At 41.7% G+C, this 13,370-nt stretch overlaps 1 protein-coding gene across 1 annotated transcript in view; it reads right to left on the bottom strand.

Moving 5' to 3' along the window:
• The window catches only part of SH3YL1 (SH3 and SYLF domain containing 1), a 71,654-nt gene that overhangs the window by 41,399 nt on the left and 16,885 nt on the right, over positions 1–13,370 (bottom strand). Inside the window, exons 7-10 of the mRNA XM_090034476.1 lie at positions 12,406–12,534; positions 8,055–8,217; positions 6,921–6,993; positions 5,973–6,026 (exon numbers count right to left, since the gene is read on the bottom strand). Of these exons, the coding sequence (XP_089890602.1) occupies positions 5,973–6,026; positions 6,921–6,993; positions 8,055–8,217; positions 12,406–12,534 (419 nt within the window). The remainder of the gene's footprint in view (positions 1–5,972; positions 6,027–6,920; positions 6,994–8,054; positions 8,218–12,405; positions 12,535–13,370) is intronic.

The following is a 13,370-nucleotide window of genomic DNA, read 5'->3' as shown; positions in this document are numbered from 1 at the left end:
CTCCCCTTCTGTTTTCCAAGTCAGTAACCTTGGTTAGAAAGACTTGAGCATAGCGGCCCAATTTTGACTTCAACTATAGTAAGCCTTAAGGCCGTAGTAACAAATAATGTAAAAGACATATTTAACACACATTAGTTTGCTATTTTAAACGAAGAATTAAATATGGCTTCTTGATTACTGTTTTTGTTGCCCAGAGGAATTTTTTTCTTCTGGTCAAAGGTACGGCTCTCAACTGTTTTTTGGCCTGTTTAGTTTTTTAAATTTCTTAAAATGAATGCTTCTTTCCTTTAATTTGCTCTCAGTAACATAGATTGCTTTGAATATGAGTAATGACAAATCATGGTTTATTAAAAGTATCAGTGTGAAAAGGAGTCTATATTAATGGCACTGTAGCAAAGGTACTACCATATTTACTTTTATACCGCATGCACTTCTCCCCAAAACTGAACTGTGCACCTTGCATCTGCAAGCAGCCTGGGCTCTAGGTAGGTCCCTACCACACACCATGGAGCCCAGGCTGCTTGCAGGAGGGAGCTGCAAGCCTGCAAGCAGCTGCACTGGGGTCTGGAGCCCCTGTCTGCCATGCACCCTAAGGTACACATTCAGCCACTGCCACCATGGAGCCAGGGCTCCTCGCAGCAAAGTGGCAGGCAAGCTTAAAGCACATGTACTGGGCTCCAGAGCCTCAGCCCAGCTCCATGATAGTGGCAGCAGCACACATGCCTCAGGATGTACGGTGGGGAAGGGGCCCCCAAGTGCTCCCCAAGGCACACATGCAGCTGCTGATGGCCATGAAAGTGGGCCAGGGCTATGGACCCCAGTGCACTGGTTGCAGCCTCCCAGCTGCCTGCCACAGCCTGCCTAGGCTGTGGGCAGCTGCTGCTTGCCATTGAGCCTTGGCTACTTGCAGCAAGGCTTGCAGCCTCCTCACTGCCAGCTGCAAGCAGCCTGGGCTCTGTGGCTGGCAGCAGCTGCCTAGAGCCCAGTCTGGCTGTGGCATGCCAAGCAAAATGGCCTCATATGCCATGCTCTGGCATGCATGCTGGCTGCTGACCCCTGGTATATGTCTTACTTGGATGCATTTAGCATGTGAGAAAATGTGGTATTTTAAAAGCCTTTGCTTCTTAATATCAAAGCACTTATTTTCTGGTAAATTATTATTTCTAGATTTGGAAATATGCTCAGATCCTCTGTTTTTATATCTCCCAATGGACTAAATAAATCACTACAAAACTAAAATTAAGGGAAGTTTGAGCCTGGAAAGATAATCCAAAAACCTAAATATCTAACAATGTTTTGACTATAAGCCTTTCACAAGAAATATTTGTGAATCTTTGATTTTCTCACTTGCCATAGGTTTTTAATTTTGTAATTGTTTAATATTTTTGTTCGTTTATTTAGTCTGTAAAGAAATAAGCTTACTATCCCTTTGACTTGTTTAACGTGTCTGCTCATCTGCATAGCTATATGTTGTGCAGTGAACAGTTTCGGCTAGACCTAGACTAGATGCAGAACTCTAAAGGAGGAAATCAATATCCTATTTAACATTGTAACTTGCTTTTTTTAAAGTAATACAGAAAAGACCATTCTTATTTTTATGTTTTCATAGTTTCATAGTTTCTAGGGTCAGAAGGGACCTGAGTAGATCATCTAGTCCGACCCTCTGCCATGGCAGGAAAGAGTACTGGGGTCAAACGACCCCAGCAAGATGTTCATCTAACCTCCTCTTAAAACCCCCCAGGGTAGGAGCCTGCACCACTTCTCTTGGAAGTTGGTTCCAGATCCTACCCACCCTGACCGTGAAGTAGCGCCTCCTGATATCTAGCCTAAACCTACCCTCTGCCAGCTTATGACCATTATTCCTGGTCACTCCTGGCAGTGCTCGGGGGAACAGGCACTCCCCCAGTGCCTGCTGATCCCCCCTGACTAGTTTATAACAGGCCACTAGATCTCCCCTCAGCCTTCTCTTTTGGAGGCTGAACAGATTCAGGTCCCGCAGCCTCCCCCCAAAGGGCCTGCCCTGCTGCCCCCTGATCATGTGAGTGGCCCTCCTCTGGACCCTCTCCACGCTGTCCACATCCCTCTTGAAGTGCGGCGCCCAGAACTGGACGCAGTACTCCATCTGCGGCCTGACCAGTGCTGCATAGAGGGGGAGGATCACTTCTTTGGACCTGCTCGAGATGCATCTGTGGATGCGTGCCAAGGTACAGTAGGCCTTCCTGACTGCCTCCCCACACTGCCGGCCCATGCTCATCTTGGAGTCAATGATGACTCCAAGATCCTTTTTTGCCTCTGTGCTGACAAGAGGGGAGTTCCCCAACCTGTAGGTATGGTGCTGGTTGTTCCTCCCCAGGTGCATCACTTTGCACTTGTCTGTGTTGAATCCCAATCCTGTTGCTTCCTTCTAGTGTGCCCAAATCCCCCCTTGGAAAGCACTGTACAAACATTAATGCATCTATTCAAGGTATCCTCAAATACTAAGCTGTAGTAAAAGCTTTGGGTTTGACTAGAAGCACCCAGGAAGCCATCCCGTCTCAGTCTGAGAAAAAGCAAAATTTGCATAACCTACCAAGATTGATTCAATAATCCATTGCCTTCACTATTAAGTTTGTGCCTTATTTTCAACATCAGTTTGTCTGACTTTGGCTATGATTCATTGTTTTTGTTATGCGTTTTCTACAGGATTAAAGAGCTGTTTATTAGTAGCCAGTATTTTCTCCCCCATGAAATTATTTATACACAGTAATTAGAACATCTTTTAATCTTTTTGTAACAAACTAAACCAGTTAAGCTCCTCAGTCACAGTGTGGTCTTTCTCCTCCAATTATCCAACATCTTAGTAGCAGAATTAGAATTAGAAAAGGTACAGAGAAGGGCAACCAAATGCCTACAGCAGTTCCATACCAGAAGAAACTATGCACCCTCTGGCACACATCAGGTTAGGGGAGGGGAGGGGAGGCTGGGGCCAACGCTAGGCTGACTCCAGCAGCCTTACCTGGAGTCCTGGGGCTGCAGCAGTGGCAATCCAGCCACTTGGAGGCTGGCTAACAGCTGGAGTGTGGCTCTGGCTGGTCAGGCTCCAGTTTTAAGCTGCGTGCACTACCCCACATGCACTGCTCCACCTTCTTGTGCATGTTTTTTATGACCTCTAGATATTCAAGGGTCAACCCCCGCCCCATTATGCTGCTCTCTTGCAGTGCAGACAACAGCTGAATGTGTGGTATGTGGTGCCACAGATATGTCTGCGGTGCCATATATACATGGCTGTGCTCGTCTGGACACAGCCACAAGCTGCAAACATAAGCATCAAGCTATGACAAAAAACCCCTGCAGAATCTCTGTGTAGCTTAGTTTTTAGTGAAGGAAGATTCGCATGAAGATGCTGGGTCTGCAGACTCAAAGGCAGTTCCCAAGACTGGTCTTATCTTAGAGAACTTTCTATAGCCTTATAGCACTAACAATTTAAGACTTGAGGAAGTATGCATACTGAAAACTGTTAAGAGAGAGATGCTAAGCTTTATGTAATATAAGCAATGCTTCTAAGAAACAAAAACTGTGGAAAGAAAGTTAGTGGGCTCTATTTCAGCTGTTACTGATGGTCATTTTTGTTTCCTAGCAACTTGACAGGGTGGGATGCAAGATTTTTTGTAAAGTGAGTTATGTTCTTTTTGTTGGATGGCAAGGGAAAAACATGAGAAATCAATATATTTCTCAAAGAGAAAATACTAGAGAAGCATATACCTCAACACTTATTTCTGGGGAAAAAGTCAGATTTATAATCAATTATTATTACAGGTCTAAAGCACAATTTGTTACAAATAAAGTAGTATTTTCTTGAGCTGAGGATTTCAATAGTGTCTAACACCCAAGACTGATTTATTTTCCGTTTTAGTAACTCTTAGTGACTTAATTTTTCATTGAAATATGCAACATTTCCCAGTTTTGGGCCATCTCTGAAATCTTTCTGAATACCATTTTACATTAAAGCATGTTAATTTAAGTATTATTCTTGACCAAATTCAGTTACATAAAACCTCAGCCTGCTCTGCTTGCATATGAATCAGGGATCATAATATTGTGTAAGGCAAACATGTTTTTAATTTAACATTCTGCCTTAGACTTGCCTAGATTATATTCATCAAGATAACTCAGGTCTCCACCACGACATGTAATGAAAGATATTTCAAATACAAGTCTAGCTTTTCCTGATGTAACATAAACAAACACCAAGTGGTTCACTTCTTTCAGCCTTTATGATAATCATCTCCCTCCCCCTCAACAATTAATCCCTTGGAGCTGATGACACTGGAAGTCCTGTTGCCAAATTACTATATCAAATACTAACATTTACATTAACATAATAAAAACTAAGATACAACTGTTAAAATATTCATTTTACTCTTAGTTATTTACATGCTATAGTAATTTTCTTCACTAGCAATAGTAAAGATTTGGCTTGCATGTTGTAGCTTTATTTTATTCTATTAAGAGCCTGAATATGTAACTAGAGTCTCTGAGCCTGCAGTGCTGATCAGTTAACATAGGCCCTTGTTCCTATATGTTCCCATTGATTTCAGTGGAACTATGCAACAGTATGGGGGGGAAGGAGGTGCTGATATTCAGTACTAACAGAACACACTGCAGGCTCAGAGACTTATTCTTTACTCTGGAAATTATCATTTTAGAGCCTAAAAGCAGGAACTATCTATAATATTCAATCTGTACCTGTCTATGGAAAACTGATCTGAAATGTACTGAAATGTAAGGTAAAATATTTTTTACCACCAGTTTCTGCCAAACCCTTCTTCACTTCAAGGAACACAGTTTTTGGCGGGGACAGAGAGCGTACATACATGAGTGTGCACATGCATGAGTATCCATGTATGCATGAGGTAGGGTCTTGGGTAAATGACATTTCCTGCCTCTTGTTCTCCTCAGAGAGTTACATTAAATGTGGCTGTTAATGCAATTCTTGAGTTTAAGTGCCCTCAATAGTTGCCTGATTCCCTCTAGATTCAACCATCAAAATCAGCCATCTTCACAAAAATGTATTCCCGCATACAGAACACGAGAAATTTCCGTAAGTCAGCTGGGATGAAAGAAGACCTTTGGTGTTGAACATAGCATGCAGATAAGTGCAGGGAGACTTCTTCATTGCTGGGAGAAGTATTATATGTATGTAATTTTCTAGCTATCAAATATCACACACACAGTTGCATTTTCTTACCACCTGCATTGTTTGGGGTTTTTTTGCATTTGTCATCACAAGTGGTCTTTACCAATAAAACCTGGGTTCTGCTTAGTACAGCAAAAGTTAAACTGTCTGGGCTTCAAGTCATTTTTAATGGGGTTCTGACTTTGAAATTTCAATATATGAGTTCCCTTAGACAAGAATGGCCTAAGTGGCCACAGAATCAAACCACAAAATTAGAAATGAAAATGAGCCAGTCCCTTATTTTTACCTCACTGAATAAACCAATGAAATGGTATAAATAAAATGATGAACTCATTTTATGACAACAAACTCAGACTTGACCAGAGTGAGTTACTTTTATTTCAATTGGCTTGTACAAAGGGAAAAGCTAGAGCTGGACATATTTGTTATATGGGTCATCTCTTTTGCCTCTTTATAGTGGTATTGTCAAATGTACAGTTTGACTAATTATTAAGGGGATACAATAGAGAGAAAACAGATTTTTGCTATTTGAAAAGTTAAGCTATCAGAAGAGAGAAACGAGGGTGACAGTATTTCACAAAAATACATAGAGCCATGCAATGAGACAAATTTAGATGTTTATAAAATATTTTTAAAATGGGAAGGACAAAAATCAAGTACAGAGTTGTTTACCCCATGGGACTAATTTTATTTTAAATCTTTCTTTTCACAGTGCATTTTCCAATAATATCAAAATGAAGCCTTAAAAAGATGTTGAGTATGAGATTTCTAAATACAGATCAAGTTTGGTACTCACCCACAGCAGCGTAACTGGGAAGTTCGGGGTAAAGTGTCTGTGGATTTTTTACTGCTGCAGAAAAAAATTACAATAAGTTTCTATACCATACTAATCTATGTAATTTTACTTTGCTGCTTTTGTAACGTAAGTTCACAACAGCTGTGCAATTATTACTGTTAGATCAGAAGCAGTGTAGAAGAATACAAACAGCTATTTGTCGAATCAGGAGTGATAGATTGGGATATTGCCTTTTATTCCCATTCAAAGAGGAAATGGGGTCAGCCATCATAGCTACAGAAAAGGCTAGTTTCTGACTATCAAATCCATTGTTTCTCTGCCACTTTTCATAGGAAATAGAAATCATCAGGAGAAACATATCCCTTGCTTGCACAGTCGGTAGGCAGACTGCTACAAGTAATCCATGCTTTTGAAAACAAGAGTCCACCCCCTATAAGAAAACTACCTACCTAAATAAAGAGGGGAAGAGAGGGGACATTTAGGCCAGGAAAGAAATATCTTCCTAAAAGACAGCAGTTTTCAGAAGGACACATTCATCTTAAATAAAAGAAACATGTCCACAGTATAAAGTAGTATTCTCCTTTTGAACCATACACACAAACAAATTGTGACATTAGCACTTATTTTCTATTTTAAATTGTCATAGATTATCATAAAGGTAAAAACAGCTCATAAATGTTGTAGTGTCTGGTAAACATCTCATTATTTGGAGACATTTAGAAACTAGCTAAAATTACATTTATCAAAAAATATAAAAAAAAAACTCCAAGCATTTCATTTTCAGACTCTCAGAATAAATATGTCCATATTGTAGCTAAGCAATCTCACCATTTCACACAAGAAAATAAAGTTGAATTGTGTAAGAATATTAATACGTATTAGGCTTATTTTAGAATACTTTGCTGTTTACACAATACAATTGATATTATCACCAAAACATTGTCTAACCTGTTGATGCAGTGTTCAGAGATGGCCTATGTGATTGTGGCCTCGATGATGGTTTAACAGGTGGGTCGTTGGCCTAAAATAAATCATTTCAAAAGTAACATAAAATTTCACCTCATGAGAAAGAACAGAATAGTGTGACTAAAGAACCTGATGTAGTCCAGAAGACCATAAAAAGCACCAATAACATCTTTGGACAGAGTTATGCAATAATTCGTCAAATGAAGTTTTAACACAAAAGTGGAAAATAAATTATGTATACTGCAGTGCTTCAGTAGCACCAGGAATTATATCTGGATGAAAACCAGATATAGACTGATAAAAAAAAAAAAATCCTTCTTTAATCCTCAATATTGTCTCACTGAAAAAAAATGATGACCCCATCCAAGGAGTCCAGAAAGGACAGAGAAACTCAACTATAAATAAAACTTCTACCCAGACATTTTAATAATGAAAGAATTTCCTGAAAAAAGCAAGGTAAGCGATTAAGAATTCATTTAAAAACAATAATAAAAACAAACTTTGCTGGGTGCGACATGTCAAGTTCTCCAATTTAGCTGCTTCCTTGGAAGAAAGATACTATTATACTAGAATATACATGGAACTATCATAATTAGTTCTAAAACAGTTGCACTCAACCTGCAGCCCATTGGCCAGAACCAGCCTGTGGAACTGTGGCATCCAGACCATGGGTCTCCCCACAGGTTTGAAAATGCAGCAGTGGGGTGCAGTGGCAGTGTTAATTGCAGTTCCCATGCTGCCAAATTTCTAAACCCATGGGAAGCCCTGCAGGGTGGATGATATGACCTTGCATGCTAGATCACACCAGTGTATAGTGGAGCTGGTATGCAGAATCAGGAGCATGCATGGGATCAAGTTAGGCCAGCATGTCAGATCACATCAGTAATCAACCCCACACTGGATTGGGACTTCAGACTGGCCTTATACCACTCCTCCAGCCAGCAGTGTGAGAAAGCTGAGCACCACTGTTCTAAACAGTGATAATCTTACACACAGGAACAGCCTCCGAGCCAGTCAGACTGCCAAGCTCATCCCAGTATAAGCCTTGGGTTCTATCGTAAAATGAAAGGTTTCAGTAACTGATAAGCCCAATATGAAAAAAAGATGTATGCAAACCTTCTTCGGTTCCCTTGGTCCTTTCCTTGGAGGGTGCTTCTGCTCTTCACTTTCATACTTTTCAGTGAAAGAATTCAGAATTTTATAAAGGTCTTCGGCATGAGCAGGAGGAGGTAGATCACCGAATAAAATAGCACTAGCACGAATATCCAGACCATAGAACCTAGCATTAAAAAATATTAGTTATGTTGATAATAGTCTTATATCAACACCTATATCTCCTGAGAATTTAACAGAGTCCATATGTACCAAATATGGCTATTTCTTTGTGTTGTATATAGTAACATTTAATTTACTTTGTTTTTATCAATTACCTATGAAGCAATGGTAGAATTTGTTGTGGAATGATGACCAGACTGAAATATTTCCTTTTCTGATTCCAGAATAATCTTTACTGATGTTTTGAGCAAGCGTGAAGGACTCTCTTCCCCCAACTCCCCTTGTATTCAGATATGAACCACAGGATCACCTGGTACACTAAAACATTCAAAGCAAGCTCTAAATAAAACAGACAATACAGCAGTGACTTAGCAGAAGCCATAAGCAACTCAGGGAGACGGGAGTTCAAGAAGAGTGGTTGCTTCTCAAGGAAGCGATCCTCAGTGCACAAGCTAAATCTATTCCAACATGGAGGAAAGGCAGCAAGAAGGCACAGCAGCCCCCCTGGCTCTCTAGAGACCTAGCGGACCTGCTGTGGCTAAAAAGGAAAGCCTACAAAGGATGGAGGACGGGATTCACCTCCAAGGAGGATTACTCCGTGCTGGTCTGGTCCTGCAGGGACCAAACCAGGAAAGCCAAGGCTGCAACTGAAGTCCAACTAGCTTCAGGCATCAAGGACAACAAAAAGTCCTTTTTCAGATATGTGGGGAGCCGGAGGAAAAGCAAGGGCAATGTTGGACCCCTGCTAAACCAGATGGGGCAACTGACAACTGACACCCAGGAAAAAGCCAGCCTATTAAACAGGTACTTTGCGTCAGTCTTTCATCAGTCACACGGGATGCCCATGCCTGCTATGGGACAGGGAAATCTGGGTGAGGGGGATCCCCTACCCTCCATCAATGCTGACCTCGTGAAGGAACACCTTGAGAAACTGGATACCTTCAAGTCAGCCGGCCCTGACAATCTGCACCCCAGGGTACTCAAGGAGCTGGCGAGCGTCATAGCCCAGCCCCTGGCACGGATCTTTGAAAACTCCTGGCGCTCTGGTGTAGTGCCCAAAGACTGGAAGAAGGCCAATGTGGTGCCGATCTTCAAGAAAGGGACGAGAGTGGATCCGGCTAACTACAGGCCCATTAGCCTGACTTCTATCCTGGGGAAGATCTTAGAAAAGTTTATTAAGGAGGCCATCCTTGAGGGACTGGCCCAGGCTAACATTCCAAGGGACAGCCAGCATGGGTTTGTTGCGGGTAGGTCTTGTTTGACCAATCTCATTTCCTTCTATGACCAGGTGACCTATTACCTGGACAAGGGAGAAGAGATTGATGTCATATATCTTGACTTCAAAAAAGCTTTTGATCTGGTATCCCATGATCACCTCTTGGCCAAACTGCCCAGTTGTGGCCTTGGCTCCACCACGATCCGCTGGCTGGGAAATTGGCTTCGTGGTCGGACCCAGAGGGTTGTGATTGATGGCAGTCACTCATCATGGTGCCCTGTGACCAGTGGGGTCCCTCAAGGCTCTGTCCTGGGACCCATACTGTTCAACATCTTCATTAACGATGTGGACACTGGAGTCAGGAGTGGACTGGCCAAGTTCGCCGATGACACCAAACTTTGGGGCAAAGCATCCACGGCAGAAGATAGGCGGGTGATCTAGGCTGACCTGGACAAGCTCAGCAAATGGGCAGACGAGAACCTCATGGTGTTTAACACTGATAAATGCAAGGTTCTCCACCTTGGGAGGAAAAACCTGCAGCACCCTTATAGGCTCGGCAGTGCTACGTTGGTTAGCACTACAGAAGAAAGAGACTTGAGGGTCATCATTGACCACAAGATGAATATGAGCCTGCAATGCGATGCTGCGGCTAGTAAAGCGACCAAAATGCTGGCGTGCATCCATAGACGCTTCTCGAGCAAATCCCGGGACGTCATTCTCCCCTTGTACTCGGCCTTGGTGAGGCCGCAGCTGGAGTATTGCATCCAGTTTTGGGCTCCACAATTCAAAAAGGATGTGGAGAAGCTTGAGAGAGTCCAGAGGAGAGCCACGCGCATGATCAGAGGTCAGGAAAACAGATCTTACGATGACAGGCTGAGAGCCATGGGACTCTTTAGCCTGGAAAAGCGCAGGCTCAGGGGTGATCTGATGGCCACCTATAAGTTTATCAGGGGTGACCACCAGGATCTGGGGGAACGTTTGTTCACCAGAGCGCCCCAAGGGATGACGAGGTCGAATGGTCACAAACTCCTGCAAGACCGTTTCAGGCTAGACATAAGGAAGAATTTCTTTACTGTCCGAGCCCCCAAGGTCTGGAACAGTCTGCCAGCGGAGGTGGTTCAAGCACCTACATTTAACACCTTCAAGAGTAAATTGGATGCTTATCTTGCTGGGATCCTATGACCCCAGCTGACTTCCTGCCCTTTGGGCAGGGGGCTGGACTCGACGATCTCCCGAGGTCCCTTCCAGCCCTAATGTCTATGAAAAGGACCTACTGATGCACATTTAAGATCCACTGTGATACCTTTGGGTAAACAAAAAGGCACAGAGGATTTGTATACTGAAAATTCTTGGTCCACTGTGTTTATTGACTTTCATTATGATGAAAAGGGACACATGACTCTTGATAACTTTCACAAACACTGTAGCTTTCATACCGTACCACAAATATTGCAGTGGATGTCTGGTATTAAGCACCTATAAGTTTACTGCTTAGGACTTTTAGAGTTGCCTTATTTACAGTAGGAAACTAAGAATCACCAGCTCATTTTGGCAGTTCCCAGGGCAGGGGCACACAAGTTCTCCTCATGCAAAGGGGGCACATTGCACACTGGCCATAAACTATCCCATGTAAAGAAGAAGCACCCAGAGCCTATTGCACTGCCTGTGCTCACACAACTGTTTGTCTAAACCTTGTTGTGTAAAAATTAATTAGTGGCATGCATACAGATCATTTGTGATTTTTAAAGGCCTTGACTCTTGATGAATTATTAGGTTGGTTATACATTCTAATTTTTGTCATGTCTAACACTGAGTTTACCAAATTTCTGTTATACATTAAAAAGCACTTGACAATCAAGTTAAAATTTAAAGATGACTAGGATGCATATATGTGTTGCTTTGATTGCCATTAGTGAAATGTGCCAAAAGAATCGAGAAAACATAAGATTCTGACAACTGGACCTAATTTTGACAGTGTTATTATCAGTCATGGGAAAAGAAAGCTATATAAAAACATGTCCTTGATATTCTTCAATGAGACTCTAAACCAGGACTGTTCAACTGGGCTGCATGTAGTGCATAAAGAGTTAATTTGTGGCCCCCCAGGCTCCTACCTGACCACAGCTGCCCCCCATAACTGGCTGCAGCAGTACCCAGGGTCTTCAGGACCCCCCTCCCTCCTCCTGCATCTGCTTCCTGCCTCCAACACAGGGGGGAGTGCAGAGTAACTTGTGGGGCCAGAGAAGCTTGCAGACCAAGGCACCAACTCAGCATGGAGCAATATGGGGGAGGCCTGTGGCTGGGAAACTGAGGATGAATAAAGTACTCTGTGCTAAACTGCAGAAAAATTGCACCATGGTGTGGAGAGATTGATGTGCATGTAAGGCAATACTCAACTGCCACTGCTAATATGATAGAAATTACTGCAGTCCTAATTCTCCTTTGGATAATCACATTAGAGCTAACTGAAGTCACTCCACAGACAGAAGTTGTTCCACTATGTTATTACAAATCTAAATAGCCAAAATTTTCTTTTCTGTTTGTCCCATATTTCACCTGAACAATGACTACCCTTACCTCAATTTATTAAGAGTGGTATACTAGTTGTGAGTGACCCAACATGTAAGTGGTACCCCACAGTGTTCCTGTTCTACAAAGTTTACTAAACAACTATTTAAAATATTTTCCTATTGACCCTTCCATTAACATTTCAGCATAATTTGTTTGCTTATGCAATGTAATATATGGGAAAAAAAGCTTGCCATTATTATGCAAAGACAACTAAATATATAGTCCTTCCTTTTCCCCACTCAATATAACAAACAAACGACACATCGTGGAACACATCTATAATAAAATTTAAACAAAATTAAACCCCCACCCCGTAAACACCGTTTAACAAGCACCATTTGTTGTGCCACTATTGTTACCATTTAATTTAACCAAATCATTTGATTTTTTTTTAACAGGACTTACTTTCGATTAGTTTCTTTCCTTTCAATTAAACAGGTACCTTCCAAAGATACTCCTGCAAATAACCCTCGTGATTTGCAGTAAGTGTAGACAGCAGCAGAACTTCGCAAGGCAACATCACCTTCCAAATTCCTGTATAAAAAAATCATACAGTGCATCTTGGTATGTTTCTTGAGCAGCATCTGACAGAGTTACTAATGGTTGAGATCCCAGTACTCCTGACAACCTGCACTGATTATTCAATTTTTGCTACAGTTAAACTACTATGTACTGCAATCTTCTATATCTGGATTTTGTGAGGTACAAGAATAGTGAAAAAAATGTTATATAAGAAGTAGCATTCAGAAAGCTAATCATTTCTTTTTAAGAATTAATATTTAATGATACAATATGGAGTTTTAAGCCATAACACATTTTCATGTAACATATGCATTGTTGACCTACATGTTGGTAAATAACATTTGCTTGAGAATATTTTCTCTCCATTCAATCCTATTATTTTCACCAAGGATATAAAAACAGACAGTTCCACAGTGTGATAACAGAACCATTGAAAGTTAGGGTTGGAAGAGACCTCAAGATGTCATCTAGTCCAACTGCTCAAAACAGGACATCCCCAACTAGATCAACAGGAGTTGCAGCTAGTAAAGGACATGAAGGGTAACATGTGCTGCCCCACTTTTTTTAGGCACTGGATCTCCCAGTATCAAAAAACCCCTCTGTGTTGCAAATTAGCAGCATGGGGAATGCCCAGATGCGTGTACTTGTCTGGATGTAACCATAGTAGCTCAAGGTCTTGATATAAATGGAAGTCACTGAAATTCGGTGGAATAATAACAATTTAAATTTTTAGTGAAATGTGTTACACCTAGTTACAGACAATACATGAAGCTCAATACTATAGAGCATGGGTTCCCAAAGTTTTTATGTTGCTGCCCAGCAGTTATAGCCAGACTTTCCAGCTAGAA

This window comes from Crocodylus siamensis, chromosome 1 (genome assembly GCF_052110815.1).
Source record: "Crocodylus siamensis isolate JL-2025a chromosome 1, ASM5211081v1, whole genome shotgun sequence".
NCBI classification, from domain to species: domain Eukaryota; kingdom Metazoa; phylum Chordata; order Crocodylia; family Crocodylidae; genus Crocodylus; species Crocodylus siamensis.
The sequence above is the reverse complement of the archived record's forward strand: the minus strand, read 5'-3'. Positions and strand labels throughout refer to the sequence as shown.